Source organism: Anopheles coustani, chromosome 3 (assembly GCF_943734705.1).
Source record: "Anopheles coustani chromosome 3, idAnoCousDA_361_x.2, whole genome shotgun sequence".
Classification (NCBI taxonomy): Eukaryota; Metazoa; Arthropoda; class Insecta; order Diptera; family Culicidae; genus Anopheles; species Anopheles coustani.
In genome coordinates this window covers 7,535,001-7,557,015 of record NC_071288.1, presented here as the reverse complement: position 1 = coordinate 7,557,015, position 22,015 = coordinate 7,535,001, and the positions used below count along the sequence as shown (strand labels likewise).

Below are 22,015 nucleotides of genomic sequence, written 5' to 3'. Positions count from 1 at the left end.
AAGCAGGCAAAGCTGTTCTCATGTAGAATCCGACCCGATATTATCGACGCACATAAATCGACGCTCAAAGCTGTCAAAATACATGGCACAGCTTATAAGTTTACGTTGGACTTTACGAGGTCTACCTGCAACGTTCGCGTTCAAACGCCAATAGTCTTTATTTTGACGCAGCATTGTGCGCTTCGTTGGGTATGTTAGAACGCTATCATTCGCGAAACCACGGCACTTGTTAAAACAATCAATTGTTCATATAGGTCGTCGAGTGCATTAAGTTCCCCTCAACCCACAGTGCGTAGCATCAACATAACTTTTCTAATCGTATCTAGCTGGAAATCGGTTGCAATTCTTTGCTAGTCTTATAAGAATTCTTAAATACCCTCTAGTTCGGCTGAATCGACCGTGTGCTAGTGTACGTGTGATTCTTATAGGATAAGCCGCACGACCGGTTTTCACAGTTTTCAGTTGCTTTTGCATTTTTTCTCTTTTCCTCTTTCTCGCCCTTTCGTAAACACTTTGTATGTTTCCATTCGTCTCCATCCTCCAGTGGGTTTTTTTTTCCTACCATACCTTGTGTCTGTGGTTGTGTTTAGGAAGCGAGATGAGAATTGCGTAAATTGCGTTCTGTTTGTACGTCAAAGAATACACAATTGTTTTCCTGGATGTACTTAGTGTTCAGTATAATTTCGGCTTTTCCTGAATGTTTGTTCCATTCGGTGCAAACATCGAATGGACCTTTCATTCATGGAAACTCGCTACGCCGTTCTGCGTTGGTGTTAATGTGTAAAACATAAAAAGGCACTCCACGGCGCCGCCATATCAACGTACGCCCTTTTAACGTTGTCCCGTTCCGCGAGATGTACCGTCGAGCGCAGCTTCGCGGCGAAGAATTCCCGACACCACATTCTAATCCCCGGCCAACGTGTGCCAGTGTGTATGTGCGCTAGAACGAAAACATAAAAGCCACTGCCACACCTTTACCGTCAAGTGGCGAGGCGGTGTAATATTACATACCCGAGGCACATTCATTAAAGATCAGGGAAACGCAATTCAAACTAACTGTAGGGAAAACATTTTCAATTTTCCACGACCGAAAAGCGCTTGACAACGCGGCTCGTCGCTTCTCACGCTATCGCCATCGTTCAGGTTGTTCGCTGAAGGGTTGTTGGAGGCCCTAGCCCTGGCTGAGGTGTTGTGGCACATTTTATCGTGGAAGTGGAAGTGGCAGTGGTGAATACACATTTGCATTAATCATATATTATCTCCTTAGGTTATCATTTCCATTCGACATTGATGCGTCTTTGCGTAGAAAAGAATCGTGGCGATTGAATGAATGAAGTGAGCTGGCAGTGAGATTGTATGCCTCCCGCAAGTGAGCTGTAGTGTGAAATCTGAGGGCAAAGAGTATCTCCCAAGTGTGTCCGAAATCATCGCAAAATCGTTTCGTGAAAAGCCAATTTCGTCCTGTTGGGTGCAAACAACACGAAATTTCCTACTGCAGTGAAAATCCAAGCCCAGCATCCCGAAACCGACACCGCCTGTCGAGATTATAATAAGCAAGCGTGAGTGAGCAGCAGCAGAGCGAGATACATACTTCGAACAGCGGGTGTGAGCGAGCACGAGATACAACAAAAATGGCCTCTTTCCGAAATGCGCACAAGAGTCTGTCGGTGGAGGAGCGGGCGGAGATGAAGGAGAAGTTTGAGGAGGTAAGTGAACGCAAGATCATCGGCTTCTGCAGGGGTTCCAAGATCCACATCCCGCCCCAACCCTCCGCCATGCCGCCGGGCGGGGTGTTTTTGAGTTTTCATTCCGTCGAGTTCAAGTTTTTCCCGAGACATACCGCGTTGCGGGTGGTGGCACAACAAAGACACATCATCAAGTAGGCTATGGCGACCCGCAGCTTGATCTCGGAGGTTTTGTGGCCCACAACCGACGAAGAAGATGCCGTCATGATGATGTTGATGATGCTGGCAGTTGTTATTGAATGAAGCTAGGTATTTTGAAACATGGTTTGCCCGTAAATTGTTGAAGAGGTTGTGCAAAACAGTCCATTGCAATAAATGAGCAGCATGCATGTTTATCTTCTGCGGGTATCTTTTAGGAAGGAGTGTTTTTTTCATACTTGATGATGATGGTATGATAGAAGAGTTAGAGGGGTTGCTGGCAATTTGTCTCAAAAAGCGGGGTATGAATTTCAAACTAGTAAAAAACATGCTTATTTAGATCCGGTTGCGGTTTACACATTTGTTTATGTTTCACAACAACTATCTGCTTAACGTGGTATGGAAGAAGAAACGTTGAGATAGAAAAGGAATCATTTTTAAAAAGTAAACAAAAAACCCCACATACATAAGCGTAACTTTCCAGCAAGTCAACGAGGTACGACATTTTAATTAATTTCCAATTGATTTACGATGAGTCCCCCAATGGGGGGTGCACCATGTACATGTGCTTCGCTCCACCTTCCTATCCCGTCCAAGAAATCCCTATCGATTGATGGAGGACCCGGCAACCTAGCGGGAAAAAATGTGGATACGTAGCGGAGAATTGAGGAAAATATAATCCGCAATCCGGCCGGGCCGTTGGCATTTCCGTACGTGTGTCCGGTACGGCGCCACCGCCAACACGCCGATTTTGAATGGGAGTGTATGGGTGTGTGTGATTGGTCGAAATGCACCGGTGTTAGAAAGCTATAATGATATACCGGTCTCGGGATATATGCCGGTGTTCCCAAAGCCAAACCAGACATTTGACCTCATTTTGCCCCGAACGCAACCCCTCTCGCTTCGTCTCGCACGCATACTGCTGTGACAAACCACTCAGAATCGTCTCCCGGCCGGTCCCGACGCGCCGACGTACGTAAACGAAGCGGTTCCATCCCTACGGCGCATGCCACGGCACTCCCAGCCTCTCCCTCTCAGCCCTCCCTGGCTGCTTCCGGCTCTGGTCCCTTGCCCAGCCGTAGCGCTGCGTGTGACTTTCGCCCTAGCGCTGCCGGGAAAAGCTCCCTCTGCTCCGGGTGCCCCGTTATACATTGCCGGGGCTAAAAGGGAACGAAAAGAAGAAGGAAATGAAGTCCAGATTCCGAAGACCATTTTCCTCCCAGTACGTATCTGAGGGGGTGTTGGGCGGGTGGATGAAAAAGTAGCAGCCGCCAGTTGTTGATTTGTTTGCACCCGGAAGTCTGCTCTCTTTCGGGTTGTACCATATCGGCCTTCCCACCCCTGCCGGTCGTTTCCTGTCCGCGTGGCTGTATGTGTGTGTATATCTGTTGGTCCAGGGCGGCACCGCGGTCGATGGCTTTCGTGAAGTTGCGCACTGGAAGGCGGCCGAAAGCGGATGCCGAGAACACGTGTACTGGTGGCACGCCGGCGTCGGCTCCAATGATGATTATAATGAACTTTCATGATATTTGCAGAAGGTATCTCAAATGGTACGCGTTTTTCTGCATGCATTTCTTGAGTGCTTATAACTCTTCCTGAGAAAATGTTTACCAGCCAAAGCACGTTTCCCAGCTTGATTATAGAAAAAAAAACCCCGAGTTTTATTTTTCTTACACTACATTCTCCCACATCCGATGCATTCTATAAAATGTGCCCTGTCCAATGGATTTGCTAGTTGGCGGAACGGAATGGAAAATAAGCAGACTCTGTTGCCATAAGTGGTTCCTCTTGGAAAAGGATCTGCGTCTGGCAACGCCCTTAAGCGTGAAAATTGTGGCACCCTCTCGTCTAGCTGCAGGAGAAATTTGTGATTTGTAGCTAGTCGGACACTTCCATCCCACATTACCCCGTTCTCACCTTCTTTCTGGCTGTTGCGAGATTCAAGTTTGATTCGCTTTTCGAGTGTTTTGAAGTGGACAACACTTTTTAGGTCAGATTGAATTGTTTTTTCCTTCGTGGAATGATGCGCCTACGATTGTTGCCATCACGAGTTGCCCAAGGAGGATGGTATGGTCCACAGTTTCTTTTGGATAGCCTCAATCTTCAAACACTCCCACGCCTACTGAGATCTGCCCAACCTACACGGCGTGCGTGCGGTGTGTATTACTTTTATTACTTTGCACCGCCTGCTGATCAAACCGACAATCAGAAACACCCTTCCGCGAAGGCAAAGGGGCAAACCTTTCGCTACAATCGTGTACCACCGAGCCTACGCAACTATTTGTCGCCTAGGGAGGCTAAGGCTCAAGTTTTTCGAAGCTGCTCCAGACTCTTGCAACAAACTTTCCCAAATTCCAACGTCCCGGCTAGACTTTCTCATCGTCTACGCTGTTCCGACAATCGGACCGACGATCGTTAGCCTCGTGGCCCTAAACCCGCAACTATCTTATCAACGGTGGTTAGTGCGCGCCTGAAGGTCATACGCATATTTTACACAGGCCGGTCCATGCATTCATGCTTCCAATGCAGCTTGGCTGTAAGCTCACGATCGGACGCCTTGGACGCTACGGGTTCCCTCCCCTGCTGAGGCTTATCAACACTTGCGTAGCATCGCACATTCCTGCGCGCGTTGCGAGACTTTGACCAGATAAACACGTTCCACTCCCTGGTCCTGCCGGGGCCGGGTGAAGGCTACCCTTAACTGTCCACGCAAACTCGAGCACCACTCGGAAGCCCGTTTGCGTGCCGCGCTTTGACAGATTGGGATCGAGCAAATGTAGTCCCGGTCGTGTCACGTTACCACCCCACATGCGGGGACTCGCACCCCCCCCCCCCCCCCCCACTGATCGGTCCATCCAGCTGCTGGATGTCTAGAAATGGCCAGATTCGCCTCCCGCGTTGGATGATTCATCGACTCCGTAAACTGTAAACAAAGAACCCTGGAACTGGCTTTTGCTCGTGCGAGCGATCGTGAATACTTCTCCACTGACATCACCGTGCCGAGGGCGCGATCTCACTCGCAACTACCTCAAGCTCACGAACGCGCGCGAGCAAATTGCGGCGCAATTTGCATTTGTCGCCAGCGTCGACCACGAGCAGCGCTCGCCGAAGGGAAAGGTCGCATCACTTCCGTGTTACGGTAGTTGGCAAAGTCTCGGTGTGTCGGTGTCACCAGAGAGTATCTCACGGAAGACGTGATAGAGCCGTTGCAGACCGGGGGCCCTCCAATCAAGGCACATATTTATTGACTTTTCCATCACGTTCATTATTCACTTGGCGGGGCAAAGGTCCGCCGGACGGGACCGGTCCATTCAACGGTGGCGTGGCCTTCGGATGGCCCGTCACAAAAGTCCTCCGCGGGACACAATGAGTCGCAGCGCAGTGACTGCTTGGATGTGGGCGCGATCCGTGCACAATACTGGAGTGGTCTTTCTTATTCCATCGGCGTTTGAGTGCTTTTTTCCTGTCTTCGCGGTTGGCGCTTGAACGACAAAGGTGTTTGGTGCACAAAAAAGCTACACCATTCCCGTACGCCAACCGTGCCGTTATACGCACACTCCACCGCAAAACTACGTCATACATTAGCCGCGGTTTGGGCTTTGGGGATGACATCAGCGACACGCTCCAAATGTTCAAAACTCGTTCGCCCCCCAAAGGATTTGGATGTTACACGTAAACGTTGCACAAACATTACGTTGTCCTCGCAACTTCCACGCTGCAGCCTTTTGGGAGATGGTTCCATTTTTGGATACAATGTAAATGAAAATGTAAGCATTTTTACGACAAGCAATATTTTATCCTTTTACCACGAATGAGTCACCAAATCCTGAGTTGCTCAGAGTATATCTTCCTGAATTTTATAATAATTTAACACTTATGGGTCTAATATTTAAATGCTTAAAATGGCTTCGCTTATCTAAATTTGAATATTTTGTAAAAATATCAATCTATTTCTAATTCAAAATGGTTTATCATTTTTAAAACAGAGCTATTTTAAACCGGTTTAAAGGTGAAAAGTCAAATCTTTTAAAATGTATGCGTTTGTCAAAGTATTCCATTTATTTATGCAAAAACTTATTCGTTTTTTTGAACTTCTGAGAGGTTCATGGTTTCAGCAAACGGTAAAACCAACAGCAAATCGGAGTGACAAGTCTCTTCCCCTTTTTAAATCCTTCCGCGGAGCCGGTTGGTCTCCGAGGTGGCCCATTCGTAATGCAACACCATAAAACCAGTCCCAAAACGGCGTAAAATGACGCCCTTCGTCGACGTTATGGCATCGGCGGCGTCAAAACAGTCAAGCGCAGCCACGCGCGTCGACACCAAAGAGACGGCATGCCGACTTCTTGTAGTACAACCGGGGGGAAAACCCGTCCTACCGTCTGGTGGGGCCCATCTTCCGGAAAACAAACTCGGTCCGGCAGCGGTTCGTGATGGCATTCCCGAAACGGAATCGACGGCAAACAATAACACATCTTCACACCGATAGTGCGGGCGAACGGAAACTATTTTTGAACTACATTTTTGACAATGGCCATTTCTTCACGTTTTTCGCTTTGCGAAAAAATTATCACTCGCAATGGGAAGAAAAGAAAAGAAATGGAAAAAAATTCTGCAAACCCGCGATAGATGATTTTTTTTACGATTTTTCATTTGTTTTGCCAGAAACTGAGTGCTTTTTTGGGTCATTTGGGGGGTTGCAAGTTAAAGAGAAAAAGTAATGAGGTAACCGCCGGAATATTGTGGTTGGAAAATGTAACAACAAACCCTCGTCCCGTGCGTCACGATCCAACCCGACCGTTACTGAATGTTTGCCGCCAAAGCTGTTGCTGTTACCAAACACCACCGGGGTGGCATGGGGCAAATAATTGTTTTTGGCACGCCGCGGCCACCCTGCACTGCATACAAAGCGGTTGTGAATATTTGTGCATGTTCAATTTCGGACAGTGGTGCCGCGAGTCTGCGATTTTACCTCATCGACCCTGCGCCATGCGCTTGTATGCATTACCGGTTCCACTCATTATCTAATTTACATGGCATTGGGTGGTGTTTACCCACCTTCCTCGGGCCTCGGCGGTCGGCCTCGAGCATACATAATTTTTCCACCAACCATGGGCGTATGCCACTGCATCGTACACCCAAGACAGACGCTAATGATCTTGATCTCCGGACGATCGATTGGTTCATACATGCGTATAGCTTTGGGAACTTTGGTAATTAGCACTCGCGGGTGCTCGACATTGGCTTTAGGTGGCCTCTGACCTGAAGCTAAGGGTGATTCGCACAAAATAAAGTCTCCCCCGATGGGACAGACAGTACGACAGATTTAATTGGTGATTATTAACACAATTGCATCACTCTAATGGTGAAATGTGTAACATTTATCCACTCCACGTTCTCACAAAAAAGAGGAAAAAATAGTTCAGCGTTAAAGAGAAAATGTTTATGAATCATTCAAACATGCCATAAATCGATGGTGCCGTATGCCACGCATGCAGAGGTTTGAACATTCGAGAAGCATTTCAAAAACAACGATAAAAATAAGATAGTGCTAAACAAAAAAAAAAACAAAACGGGATATCTAAAAATGTGCCCACCATATGCTGCCGGACCAACGGAGTTCCCGCGACCACCATAATCGGCGTTCGTATGTGTGTGCGTACCTCGCCACCACTGGTTCCCTTTTTTCCTTGACTTGGCGGAATCGCCCTCAGCGTGATCACAACTTCTCTACTCCAGTTGGGGGGTTCGGTTTTTGCATATTTGCATGGAAATGAAGCAAAGATGTTTGCGTGAAAAGAAAGAAAAAGACTTTCTTCACGGCACTGCACAGCAAGAAAGCACTCCCCAAAAGAGGTTGTGGAAGAAAACATCACACTCTGCCGTTTTGTTCGTGGTGGTAGGCTCGAAGCCACAACGCATGAGCCACAACACTCCGACTGGTGCAGATGATGATGATCGCGCGCGGTTCACGACGATCACGATGCTCGGCGCGAAGAAGTAAGCCAAGACTCACTCTCGTCCCCCTCTCCGGCCTGGGAGGAGCGGGAAGACACTATCCGCGCCAGCCGGAGAAACCATGCTGCGAGGTCAAAAAACTTCGATGCCACGTTAAGAACTGTACCCCCCGCCCGGGTCGAAGACGAAGACGACGCCCCCCGAAGCAGCTGTGTGTGTGTGTGATGTTTTTCGTTTTTTCTTAAAGGTTTTGTTTTTTTGTTTTTTATTTTATCTTCTAAGGTTCTTTCCCGCACCTCTGGACACAGACCTTTGGTTTATTGTTTTGCTCGCGTTAATTGGAATCTTTCGGCAGCCTCGAGTGGGTTTGGCGGGCGTACGAATTAATGGCGCTCTGTGCTGCGTTCGTGGTTCAAGCGATCGGGCAGACGCGAAACAATCATTTGCCTCACGAAGATTAATGATCAGAACCGTATGATGTATTCAAAAGAGAAAGAGAAACAGTGGCTAAAAAGTGGGGTTTAGCACGTGGACTAATAAAATAGTTTCTTTTGCAGTGTTTGAAACGCGAACGTGTTTCCATTTCAAGCTGGCCCAACTCGAGGAAGGTGTGCAGTGCAGGTGAATTCATCGTCGATGTTAATTGATGTTCATGAATTATGTCTTTCCATGTGGCCGGTGAAGGACCCTAAAAGGGACATCCATGTTTCGTTCGCCTCAATTAACGTCGAGAAGTTATCAACGGGCGTATGCAAAACAAAAAAACAACTTGACCCGCTATCACCGGTACGCCGCTTTCCTTTCCTGGCTGATAAGCAACTCGTGTCGATCGGAAGTGCCTCCCCGTTGCACAAATGAAAGATGGCAATCGGAAATACGCCATTTGGCTGCCCGCATTGCACTTGACGATGCGGCGGCCAATTCTACTCAGCGTAGGGAGTAATAAACGAGGCAACAAAAAAAGCCCTTCATCAAGTTCTTCGCCATCAGGCGTTCGGTGCAATCAAAAGATCGGGCCATCAGGCCGGTCGGCAAAACTGGAACCATTTAACTGTACAACAACGGGCCTCATTATGCTCCCCGTCAGAAGCACATGTACAGTTTTAACGTTTGTTTTCGTTCAGTTCGCCGTAAGATCTGTGTGTGTGTGTTTGTGTTGATTTTTTTTTTATTTTTTCTTTCCCCTCGAAAGTGCAACTTCTCGTGTTGCATCCATCCAGCACGATGACGCGGGTCAGTTTCGGCTGATTACACCGTTGATTAAGCCACTAGCGGGTGTTGGTACCGTCCCGAGACGAAACGAGAAGAGGTAGAGGGCGGAAGATGGACATTTAAATACTTTGTGGCGTAATAAAAATAGAGCATGGCCAGCATTGGTGTTGCGATACGTGATCGTGTGCATCGTTGCAATCTTGTACGACGACGAGTTAGCTGTTTCTCGAGATGTATGTCCCTCTGAAGCGGCAGAGTTTTAAGCCAAATTGAGCCAACATTCCAGTTTGAACAAACCGGTCAAGGAACTGGAATATATCAAAGCCTATGACGATGAGGAACTCCCGCAATATTCTTTACTCCAAGGTCCTCCACCTTCCGGAAGGCCCGCTCGACCGCAACTGGTTTCCTCACATTTCTTTGTTGATTGACACCTTTGGCCCACACAAAGATGCACTTAGATGCACCGGGCGTTGGCAGCCTTGATTCGTTCTCCACTGGCGGTTTGTTTAAGTACATAAACCTGACGCTCGTACGACTGCAGGTGAGATAACCGAACCACCCTTACACGGAAGCTGGAACCAAAACCCACACCAGCCGAAGTGAAACCGCACGCAGCAAACGCTTCCCGACAGCCAGGTCGCATCAAATTACATAATTGATTGTCACCCGGGCAGGAAGCTTGCCTCGCGGAGTCAGGAGGAAAGTGGTGGTGAGTGCAGTTGTTGCAGGCCAAATTGTGCAATAAAACTGCGGAATTGTAGTCGTGCGCGCCTCGGTCGGTCGTTTTATGGATACGGCCGTTCGTAATTAAAATGCATATCGCGTGTTGTGCCCGGGTTGTGCCTCCGCCTCTACTTGGACCTCCCGGAACATCCGAGCCAGACGCCGGGAGAACTTGCACCGGACGGGGAGCGTACGTGGGGGGTGCCCCTTGAGGAAGACTCGCTGCGTTTCAAAGTTTGCCGAGTCGTACTTCCTGCATGTGACATCTTCCCCGTTTGAGTTTGTTTTTACGTTGTTTCCCTCAATCTTCCCTCATCGGCGAGAGGCCCAGGCGAGTGGTACGAGGAAGATTGATTGCACAAGGAAGCCGCATAAAGTGTTTCGGGGCCCCATTCGATGACCGTGGGTTCACAATGTGGTAACGATTAGCAACTTTTCGCTCAACCCCCCCGTCCGAAGGAATGGGCTGGGATTTTGGGAGGGTGCTTTGGTGCGTGGTTCGTGTAACAATCGACATTGATTAGCACACACTCAAGCCAGCAGTAGGCCGTGGTTGTTACGTAGCCTGACGTTTCGGGGGTTTGGGGTGTTCCCTTCGGGATGGTTGGCGTTGATTTCCGGTGTTATGTTTATCGATGAGTTCGATCGATATCGTCGAAATTTTGCGTGTAGGTGTTATGCGGTACCGAGCCGGTGCCTGCGGGAAGCATAAAAGTGCTTCGTAACTGTAGAATGGCGTCAACAGTATGGCGGTAAAATGTTTTAGGCTGAAAAACATGTTTGGACAGCCAAAGAAACTCATTCAGATTAATTATGAATTAGTTTCCATCGTTTGTTATCGATGATAAAATAACATCCGTTTGCGAAAACCCTATGGTATTTCATCATCGGTAACAAACGATTGAAACTAATTTATAATTAATGGAAACAAATTATAATTTAACCCCGATGGGTTTAAAGTTCTCTAAAAAAGTTCATTTGATTTGCTTGGAAACATTTTGATAACACAACAAACTAAACCTTTTTATTTTGGATGTCTAAATTTACATTTTTACATCTAAACGATATTCGTTATTTTATCTCGAACACTTTCTTCTATGAATAAAAAGACCCAATCTAATAAAATCTTAACAAAGATTACGAGAGTTTGTGAAAAAAGACACGTTTCATCATAAAACAAACAACTCAAATGGCGTTCTTCTTAGTAAGCATAGCGCCTTATTGCCATCTGGAGCGCTTTCGATCAGCCAATCGATTAATTAAACCTAATCCAATCAGCACCGTCGAAACATCCGCTTCCGGATGCAATCGAAGGTAGAAAAAGATTTCCCGGTGATGTATGCCGGCGAGACTTGATCGAGCCTCAGACTAAGAGAGGCTGGCCAGAAATGTGGTTTAAAACCAGTGTCCACACCGTAAATCCGTTGCCATGGATCGTGCCGTTGTTGAGGCCAGCGAAATGAATGAAATGCTTCTTACGGGCCAGACCGCGAGTTCCGACGGTGGTCCGGGCCGGTCGAGATCGTGATCGTGGCTAAAGAGGGCTTAAGCTACATACCAGCGCGCTTTGTCGAGCGGGGCGGCCAGATTCAAAGGCCGACGTTCTTCAATTCCCTTGTTTCTTTCCCCGCCGGTGTGGGGTGGGTTGCTTTTTTCTTCCTTTCTTTTCGGGAAAGCGTGAGTAAAACAACCGCAACCAAATCGACCGTGGAAACGGTCTGGCCGATTGGTCGAGTTTTTTCCACCCTCTGCCCCGCACCCACCCGCTCTGGTGGAGTCTGCTGCCTCGAAAGAGTTCGAGGTTCCATTCACTCCTTCGGAATTCCACGGAATAGTAAAAGGGTTTTCCCGCACGGTGAGAAAAATTCCACGCCGCCAGCGAACCCACTGAGCACAACCTTGAGCCGAGGGCTCGTTTGAGATTTTGTGAACCGCTGAAACGAGTGACCAGAGTTGGAGCGCGTTCGGGACACGTTCATTTTCGTTTGTGTTCGTCGCGGGGGAGGGTGAGAAAAATTAGGATCGCTGGTTATAGTGCCACGACTTGCAAGAAAATAACAAGCCGATAATAACAAAGCTAAAGCGACAAAGAAAAATGGATGGCGCGGTGCACTTCATCTGGCCCTGACGCAACAGAATGCAATCGCTGGGAACCCCGGATCGTCGGTATTGTATGCGCGATAAAATGTGTTGTAAGCGATCTCCGAGCGACTCTTGATGACAACGTTTATGCTGCAACTGCAACAGTGATTTACTCGTCCACCGAACTCTCCAGTTGTCGTCCGCTCCAGTTGATCAACCTTGGCCAGAACCAATTGAGATTTCAAGATGATCAGCCTTCAACCGTTTCTCGCGTACGCCCTGTTGCCTCCCTCAAGTGGCGCACTTAAAGTCTAGCACCGGACAAGTGGCCGAACGTTGCCAGTCAATCCCCGAGAGGCCCTTGATCGCTTTACGACGCCGACAGTCGCATAGACTGGGCATAAAACTGGAGCATAAAGATTCATCAAATCGATATCGAACAGAAGTTCATTGCTGTTAATATGTTAACCGCATCAATTCTGGAGTTTTACAACGATTATTCGTAGCTTTCCGTTGAAGTGTTGCTAGATTTAACTTGCTCTAAAGAAAAAAACATGGAATTTTATTACCCGAGAGGCGCTTCAATGGACGATCGCGGCCTTATGATCATAAGCATTCGAATCTCCATTAGCACAATCTGTAGATTTAATTTAGGCTTCATCCAGGGCATGTAAAATCTCAAATACACAAAAGCTAAGAAAACCTATTGCGTCTCTGGTAGTATCTTATATTTTTTACTAGATAAATTTGATCATAGCAGGCAACAATCACAGTAGACATTGTACCTGAAAAGTAGAAATAGAGGGAGGACGCACATTGCATCAGAGTCAGTTGTGGAAGACTTGATCATTCACGTGATTGCTAAAAGGGAAGCTTACTTTTTGTTTAATAATTAACTGTACATTTGAAATTATGAAAACCGATGTCTATTACATTTGATTTCTACTAACGCGTGATATCTACAGCATCCTTGTTTAGATCAAATCCCGTCAGAGGTGTAGTTTACTACGATCGAAATTCTTCGGTTTTCCACTTGTTCCAAATCCAAACATCGATGGGAAAATAAAATGTTCCATCGCCAAAAAAAGAACCGTTGCGATAGCCTTGAAAAATAAACCTCGAATGAGGGCTGAACTACCGCCATATTTCCATCATCGTAATCGCGGCATAATCACACCAAGTGGTTTTGTGTACTTTTCTTTCTTCTGTGCCGGCCTTCCTAAGCAAGCAACTGCGCCGTCTGCAGCCTCTAACTGGAATGTGCAACGTGTCGATCGAGATCATCATCGCAACCACTCCCTTCGTGTGTTGCTATGTTGCACCTGAATTAGGCTACCTGGAGGCAAGCATTCCAAGCTCGCGCCTAATAGCGCTCAAATTGCACTCATTAACATTTCTCTCATCGATTGGGTGTGCCAACAAGGGTAAACGTTTAACCGAAAAGTGGAAAACAGATACAAACAAAGGAAGGGAAAAATATGGGCCTAAGAAAGTCCCAGAGTCGTTTGGGATGGAGCAGGCGTCAATTTACCTACCATTTCCCGGCCCATGCCGAAGCCTTCGGATCGGTTGTTATGGTAACGACCTTGGTGTGTGTGTGTTCGTGGGCAGGGCCGGCCACGTTGATGAACGTGCCCTATTTCACCGTATGGAATTCGACCATCCGGAACCATCCGAACTCCTGCCGTTCCAGGGCGAGCGGTAATTGTTTCTTTCCGGCAAATCGGACAGTTGGTCGTGGAATGGTCAACAAGTAACGTCGGCGGACACGGGCGGGGTGTTGTGCATCTCAATCGGTAAGCTTGCAGCCACATTCCTTGAGCATCGTGACATTCCAATCATTTAGCAAAACCGCATTCCTCCGCTAATGGAATGTATCGTCTTTAAAAAAGTATGTCTCGCTCGTATTGAATCGCCTATGTGCTAAACAATATCTTATACTATTCAATGAAAAACTTGTTTTCTATAAAACTAGCTCTACTTTTAAATGTAAATCAAATAACAATATTGATTGAAAGCAGTTTGTGCGATTGTTTGGTACATACCGCAACCATTTTCACAAGCACAGCGATGCGATCGAACGTGATCGGTAAGTTACCTGTCCGCTTCTTTCTTGCTAATTTTGACTGCTGTCATCGTTTTGACAGCGGGCCGTTCATTGTGCAACACGAAAAACGATAGCCGGATGATGATCAATCACCGCGGGCTGCGTTTGTGTTGGAAGAATAGTGACGCCTGTCTGACGTCATCCAGGGTCCGGTGGACCGATCATTCGTCCAACCGCACCGAATAGATACAATATCCGCTTCGAACTGACAAGTCATATCGTAAACATCACGACACTATCGAGACAACGAATCTCCATTTGTGGGGCGTAAAGTGCCACACTATGGCTCTAAAGCACATCGAGAACAACACACATAGCTTGGTGTGAAGTGTCCCCCGGGTCTCCAACGTTATCAACCTCCATGTTTTCTATTGCTTCCTGGCTGTTTAATGTTTTGCCATGCGTTCCTGTTTTCCCGCGGAATCGATTTTCAAACGGCCAGGTATATGTATTACATTCCGGTGGTCTGGCCTTTTGCTTGCTTTTTCAGTCATCGTTATCTCTAGCAGAATCGATTTTTATGAATTATAAATGCTGATATGAGTATGACCTTGTTTCTCTGTATGACCAGCCCGAAGCTATCAAGGTGATTTTTGCATCGCAAGGCAACACATCACACGGTATGTAACACCTCAACTTCTAAAAGAAAACGGAACCGTGTGAAGATTTCATAATGAGGTATGACTTTTACTAAAGAAGATGAAAAAACGGCCCACTCTTATACTCTTTTATAAAACTTGATGATATCAATCTCTCCCCGCGAATAAGTCGTCGGAAGGAATACTTACCCTGACGACCCAGAGGATGATGGATGCAGCGGCGTTTGTTTTAGATGCCTTCCTTTAAAAACTGACGAGATTATAAAAGATCATTTGTCAGAAGTGGGATTCGAACCCACGCCCTCAGAGAGGACCAGAACGCTCGGAAACCTGGAACTTGCAGGCAAGATTACTCTTGAGTCTGGCGCCTTAGACCGCTCGGCCATCCTGACTTGTTGAAGTGTGCTACATTGTAGCTATTCTTAGTTTAAAATTAGACAAAATCTCAAGTTATCAAAATGAGTTCATCTGTTTACCGAATAATAAACTAGGTTTTAATCTAGTGTTATTTTAGATCTAAAAATACAAAAATATCGATATAAAGCTCTTGATTAAAAATGTATTCGCTTGACGAAAAAAGATTTCTTTGTCAGAAGTGGGATTCGAACCCACGCCCTCAAAGAGGACCAGAACGCTCGGGGACACCTGCTATTTGCAGGCAAGATTGCTCTTGAGTCTGGCGCCTTAGACCGCTCGGCCATCCTGACATGTTGAGAGGGGAGCGTTACAACCGAACGCGGATGGGTGGTGGTAAAGGCTATGTAAGATGATGTGACGATCAAAACATTCAGCACATTCTCGTAGCAATAGAAAAGTGTCATGCATTTTGCATTGAAATTTCCTAATAGCACAGTAGTTATTCACCACATTCGTAGCACAGTAGTTATTCGCCAAATAAAATATACGAAACATAATGAAATCCAAAGTCACCACCATATATTTGCGCAATTGCGGAATATAGTTCTTCAGATTTACATAAAGGCAGTCAGAAATGTCTCAATATATATTAGTCGAAGTATATAGAGACGCCATCGCGCAAACGTCGAGTGACGTGTTCATTTCTATTTTCTACACAGCTGTTGAAACTTGTTGCATGCCGCTATACGCTCAAAATAAATATGTCTGTAGCGCCCTTGGGAGATATGGCCCGGATAGCTCAGTCGGTAGAGCGTTGGACTTTTAATCCAACGGTCTAGGGTTCAAGTCCCTATTCGGGCGGTGGAACTTTTTTACAAAATTTATCCTTTTTTGCACAAAAACTACAAACTTGTTTTTATAAATTTAGCTATTTTGTACTTTTTTTTCCACTACCATCTTTTTATTTCTATAGCATGTTTTGATTTACGAAAAGAAGAGTGTCATGCATTTTCACATTAGTCATCTGTGCACCAGCATGATTCGTCACAATTTATACAACTTAAATACTAACATACATTTCTATTTGAATTGAAATTCCCGAAGTACCGCTAAAATTAACAACGACATCATCGTTATCATCAAAAATTTACTTGTGTTCACACGTTTAATTGAGAATTGGAGCTAATGTTGATTCATACGTTTTGGTATGTTCGCAATTTGTACAAATATTCGATTATTAAACTGATATGCAAAACAATAATCCCAATTCTTCTTTCCTAATCTTTCAGATGTGTTAATAGAAAAAAAGAATACAAATAGAAAACATTTATTTACGGTTCTTCAAACCTAAAGATCTCACCCTTGACAAAATTGCCCGCTATTGCGATTTTCTGTCCCTACATTTGTATATAGCTTTTAGCGCGCGTCATCCACAGGCCCGGGTAGCTCAGTCGGTAGAGCGTTGGACTTTTAATCCAACGGTCTAGGGTTCAAGTCCCTATTCGGGCGGTGGAACTTTTTTTACATACAAATGCAAATCCATTTTTTTTATAAAGTGTTTCATCACCTATGTAAAATAGTTTCGGTCTTTGCGTCTAAAATTAATACTATTTGATTACTTTAACTTAACTTAACATGATTTCTCAAATAATGCCGCGACGGCGACGTTTTTTAGATATGTATAAAAAGGCTCGAACAATTGAAAAGTCAGACAATTTTTTGGCGTACCGAACAACTATTAACTGAAAGATAATATAGTTAGTTCTAAAGGCAAGAAAAGCTAGTTGTCTTTCATTTAATTCCGTTTAGAGCTCCGTTGAAAGCAATCTGTCTTTAACAGTAATGCATGCGGCGTCACGCTTTCACGTTAGAGGCAACATAATTAAACACATTTAAAGTATTTTACTGCAATGAGTGCTGGTACAACACAGAAAAATACTATCATTAAACAAAGTATGTGGATTGAAAAAAGTGCGAAAATATTATGAGCCAAAAAAAAAGAGTTCATTTGTCAGAAGTGGGATTCGAACCCACGCCCTCAGAGAGGACCAGAACGCTCGGACACCTGCGAAAGCAGGCAAGATTGCTCTTGAGTCTGGCGCCTTAGACCGCTCGGCCATCCTGACATGTTGAGCGTGGTGGTGCTTAACGCGGTACAGCTTCTGCTCAGAGCGTGCTGTTGAACAAAATGATTTCCACACTTCCCCATGCGTGGTATTCATCAGAATGAACTCGTTCATTCAACGCTTGTGCTCTGGAGGGGAAAATCATCTCGAGCATCGATGCGTATGCGTCAGATCTGCAATTCGAATTGCAAACAAATGTTTTCTTGAAGTATTTTATTATCAAAGGGGGTTGCCCATACACTTCTCACTAGATTGCAATAAAATGCAACAATATCCGTGACTAATTTTCAGTTCGTTAAGTTAAAAACATGCATCATCTTCGAACTGTGCTGAGTCTTTCTTCAATGCATTAACCATGATTTTACTCTTTCTCTTTTGTCTGCAATTCGAAATGCAACGCTGCGAATGGATTTTCCAGTCACGCGTTGAAAACTAAGCGAAATAGAAAAAAAAATCACGTTGATGTTGTGGATTTTAAAGATAGAAAATTATTTCAGTTCATAAAACAAGAAGATGGCACCACATTCAACAAATTGAAAGTTTTATTGGGGCCAGTTAAAACAAAAGTTCGTGCCAAGCTAAGCGACTAAGCAAAGGACCATTGGTAGAAAAATGGTTATAAAAACTGTCGTTAGGAAAATTTACTTCTTCCATTTTACCACTTTTTCACCAGCGACATTTTCCTCTAGAAAATCAAATGGATGGCCAATACGAGATGATGAGAGGGCTGTAAAACGCACATACAATCAATCGCCTGCACTCCATGCCCATGTGTGGGCCATGATGGCACTTTATTCATAACGTATTGGCGAATGCATAAAATAAATACAAACAAACCACAATTAAACCAATTCCCAATACCTTCGCGCGGAACCCAGCGCACTTTTTACCAATATGTCCCCTTGCTGTTGGGCTTCGATACGGGGCACGACATTGTTAGCTCGGGCGTTATCTTCCCCCTCGGTGAGGAAACCGCCAGCACCCACGGATCATACCCCTCCCAAGGGGCAGGGTGGTTTTTTACTTTATTGTAGCGGAGCCCGCGCACCGAACCGATAAGCCACCGCTGCGATGCCTTGGCCCGGGGCCATATCGTGGAGGCGAAAATGGCTAAGGTCAAGACAGAGACAGGAGAGGAAGAAAAACCGTCCCAAGAAAGAGTGAACGGAATGGGAAAAGCCAAACTCCTTGCCGTGCGCGCCTTTAAGTCCGTGGCCGTAAGTGCAGCCGCCGGTCGGTCAGTCTGATGTCAACATTCGCCCAAAAGTGACCGTCTTTTTCCGAGCGTGTGAGACGCGTTGTCCCTTTTGCTGGTTCCTTTCCGCCTTGAGGAATTCGTGTTCGCGGCCCGTGACGTAAACGATTGTGCCAGTGGGTCAGGAGAGGTTTCGTCGAGGAAAATTTGGTCTAAGCAAGTTGCTTCAGTGATCGAGTGCTTTAGGGTGATCTGTGCCTATTCAGCGTGCAACGAAACAGTTATAGAGCAACCGGCTCCAGTGCTTGTTTGATTCGTAGTGTGAGAAACGAAAAAAAAACAATAAAATGGATATAAACCAGATCGAAAAAGAGGATCAACTGCAGGAGTTCCGTTTGCTTTTCACCCCGGAGCTGTACGAAAAAGTAAGACCTGAAACCTGAGGATAGTTTCGATCACGGAACTGATAGTAGAAGTGGAAGGTCACCGGTAAAACGTTATCGGACCGAGTGCCCTTGCCTTGGGATTGGATCCCACTTAACACCCTGTTTCAAAGGTGGAATTGTGTTCCACCGGACAACATATCCTCATGCGTCATGTCGACCGCGGTCTGACTCACCAACCGAAATGAAGAAATAAAAATTGATCATCGATTCGGGCCACCCCCTGTAGAAGGAACCCTGAAATGTCTGGCCACGAACCGGCCGCACTGACTCAACACCCCCCGTCTAGCTCTACGTCAGCGTTGAGTCACTTGACTCCACCTGTCGGGAATGTCGTAAACCGAGACACCTCCAACCGGAAATCGATCGGAAGGGAGGAAACCGGCCGGGGTGAAAGTGTAGGTCGAGTCGATTTGCAACTTATCAAACTCCACATATCGACAGGCGGTGCTTACTATAACACCGACCCGCGTCAAGATGGACCATACGGAAGTTGCTATCGATATACCCTTCTTGACGGATGCCTTCACCCCTCGGGATTTTTGTGTCCACCCGTGCGCCCCGCGGCAAAGGTGACATTGGTGGATTGGTTTCGAGTTCTCTGCAGCGTAATGTAAGCACCACCCCCCGTTGGTGGTCAGGTTTTGCTTTTTATGTTTTATGTTATTGATATGAATTTTGTTGACGATAAGAGGATTAATTTGCCGTTACGATGGCTAAGGTTTATCATCGACCTCGCTTCTTTTTTTCCACTACTAGGACTTTAGCATTGTCGTCATAGCAGAATGCAGCTGGAGTTTTATTGAATGCAGATAGACACACACGACGCGGCCACCTTAGCCGTGAAAGTGAAAATATATTTTCTCCGTTTGGGATTTCCGTTTCCTCCCCCGCAAGAAAGTCATCTCAATTAGTTGTACCGTCTTCCGAGCTTCCAACGCGGCAATGGCTCATAATAGGTGAAAAATATAGTACCCAATACGGCACCATTTATGGCGCGGGTAAAAGATCAATCCACCCACTTTACGGCCCCTCCGTTATCTTTGGTTATTACACTCCGGTTGGAGCCATCGCGTAAGACGTACTTGGAAAAATGACTTCCAGCTCTTTTTTTTCTGTTTCACTTTTATCTGTTTGTGTGTGTGTGTGTGTGTGTGTGTGCTGTGGCCAACTCTCGTATGGTGTGGTGTCACACAGCAGCACCTGATCAAACTTCGATTATCGGTACTGATCCTTCGAGAAAATATATTGCCTTCGGTGGTAAGGGAACGGAGCGAAGTAAATTCTCTACCGGAACAGATAACCACACCCATACCCCCAGGAATCCCTCGAAGGCCGGATGGTTTAGTGTGGCAGGTTGTGGTTCCCCGTCTGTGTCATAAGATTGATCCCTACTAATTCATTGCTCTTCAACCTAAAGCGGAAATTGATCTGATTGCGAATACTTCATTGCTAAATTGTTTTTAAAAGGGTGAAAAAATTGTTGCTTCCTAAAACATGTTTCCCAAAAGCTACAGCTTGGTAGACCTAGTCCTAAGAGCCCGCAACGGCTCGACACAGATATTAATGGCCAGATTTCGTAAGATCATCCTCCAGGTTGGTGAAGAAATGCGCCAACCAAATCGACCCAATGGACCTGGATACTCTCTAACTCCTGGCGGGGGAAAGAAAGCGTTGGTCAATGAATAATTCAAATGCGAAAGCAAAACACAACACACAGGGAGCTCGTGTCACTGTCGAGCATTTCGAGGCAGATCGCTTTAAGTGCCCATAATATCGAAAGATGTCTTTCTGGCCGGATGTTTTTCGATGGGAATTGATTTTATCATGCTCTCTAGAAAAGGTCAATATGTTGTTTTACACTTTTTTGCTTATTAGTATAAAGCTGTGATTTTATTGGTCATTCAGATTGCCGCTTAGAATTCTTTTCTTGATATCACGGGGTTAGTCTTATTGTTTTTAAAATTTTTTTTTAACAACTTAAATTACAAAAATTCCTCTAACGAAGGGTTCTTCCAATTATTTTATCAGCTATTTTTTAAAACAAAATTCTTATAGTGTGAATTTTCGGTAATTTTTGTGACAAGTTTTTGGAGCATAATACGAAAAAAAAGCTCAATCGAATCATGCAACACGTTACGTTTCCACGCTGAACTTGGGCAGAGTAAAAAAGATAAGATTACAATCCATTCGGAACCCATCCCGTACCACTACATCCCCAGGGTTTGGGGTGGGGAGCGTACGCTATCGGAACAGGTCCACCTGTTATTGACCTAAGCTGCAGCTAGATAAGGCCGTTTTGGTGGAAACCCCACACATTCCCACGTTGCCTTCCCGGCAAATTGGTCCGCAAAACCTCGTCTGGAGAATCGGTTAATGGTTGCGGATCGGGAACACCGAACCAGGGGTGGCAAGGTCTGGGCGAAAATCTGCAGAGTCAACAAAGTGTTCTTTTTTTGGTCTTGGTTCCGCCATCCAAGACGTCCCCGAAATTCCGTGCCGATTGCAGCAGCGGGCCATATCTGCTTGCTATCTGCCAAATAAGTTGATCACACACATTTTCTGGCGCACGGATGGGACGCATGTTCGTGTGTCTCTGGTAGTGCTACCCCCGATTCGCTGATAAGCCTTGAAGAGGCCACCCGAGTAAGTCCCTTTTTTCCCGCGCAACAAGTGTTTGGCACGCTATGGTGTTCACTCTCGCCCAGAGAATCTTCACCGCCACGCAGAGGCCAATTGAAATGGCGTTGATAATGATTGGGCCCGACTTGGCGTGATAATTTTGCAACACTCAATTCGACAGAACGCGTGCGGCCGTCGTGCATCGATACCGTAAAGTGGCACCTTAGTCGAACGGTCCGTCAAGTGGCACCTTTTGCAAATCATGGACAGAGAAACCTGCAAAAGGAAATCTTACGTCCCAACACCCACCCCCGGTTGGGTGGTTGGGAAACGCAATCAAGTGTTCATCAATGCGACTGCAGCACCAGGTCAACTCGGAAATCGAATGTTTATTGGTTGTGTGAAAATGGGGAAAATGTGGCACCTTTTTGGCCAAGATACGTCAGGGTTTAATATTCATTGGCAATGTCAAAGCACTGGCGGTTTGTTTTCTTCCTTTCTGTTTTTCCACGTTTGTCTATTTTTTTCTCTCAAAATTTTTTTTTATTGGCCAATTTTCTGTCTCTTATTTATTTTGGAGTTTCGTTTTTTTTATTTGTTACTTTCTCATATGTCCGGTGTTCAAAATCAGATGTTCAACCTTCACGAGGTGTCTTCTCCTTTCACCGCCACCTTCCGAAGGGTAACGAGCGAAAAGGGGGTGGAGGG

The 22,015-nt window shown here is 45.9% G+C and overlaps 1 protein-coding gene and 5 non-coding genes across 6 annotated transcripts in view; 3 read left to right on the top strand and 3 right to left on the bottom strand.

Moving 5' to 3' along the window:
* The first annotated feature begins 167 nt into the window (after positions 1–167).
* Positions 168–22,015, top strand: part of LOC131272551 (plastin-1) — a 26,515-nt gene continuing 4,667 nt past the window's right edge. The window contains exons 1-2 of the mRNA XM_058274312.1: positions 168–189; positions 1,268–1,706. Of these exons, the coding sequence (XP_058130295.1) occupies positions 1,632–1,706 (75 nt within the window). The 5' untranslated portion in view covers positions 168–189; positions 1,268–1,631. The remainder of the gene's footprint in view (positions 190–1,267; positions 1,707–22,015) is intronic.
* On the bottom strand, positions 14,839–14,956 carry Trnal-caa (transfer RNA leucine (anticodon CAA)). The gene is made up of 2 exons: positions 14,919–14,956; positions 14,839–14,883 (listed from the first exon to the last, which is right to left on the bottom strand). It is a non-coding gene; the product is annotated as a tRNA-Leu (tRNA).
* Trnal-caa (transfer RNA leucine (anticodon CAA)) lies at positions 15,152–15,271 on the bottom strand. Its single transcript has 2 exons — positions 15,234–15,271; positions 15,152–15,196 (listed from the first exon to the last, which is right to left on the bottom strand). It is a non-coding gene; the product is annotated as a tRNA-Leu (tRNA).
* Positions 15,710–15,782, top strand: Trnak-uuu (transfer RNA lysine (anticodon UUU)). Its single transcript has one exon. It is a non-coding gene; the product is annotated as a tRNA-Lys (tRNA).
* On the top strand, positions 16,358–16,430 carry Trnak-uuu (transfer RNA lysine (anticodon UUU)). Its single transcript has one exon. It is a non-coding gene; the product is annotated as a tRNA-Lys (tRNA).
* Positions 16,931–17,047, bottom strand: Trnal-caa (transfer RNA leucine (anticodon CAA)). The gene is made up of 2 exons: positions 17,010–17,047; positions 16,931–16,975 (listed from the first exon to the last, which is right to left on the bottom strand). It is a non-coding gene; the product is annotated as a tRNA-Leu (tRNA).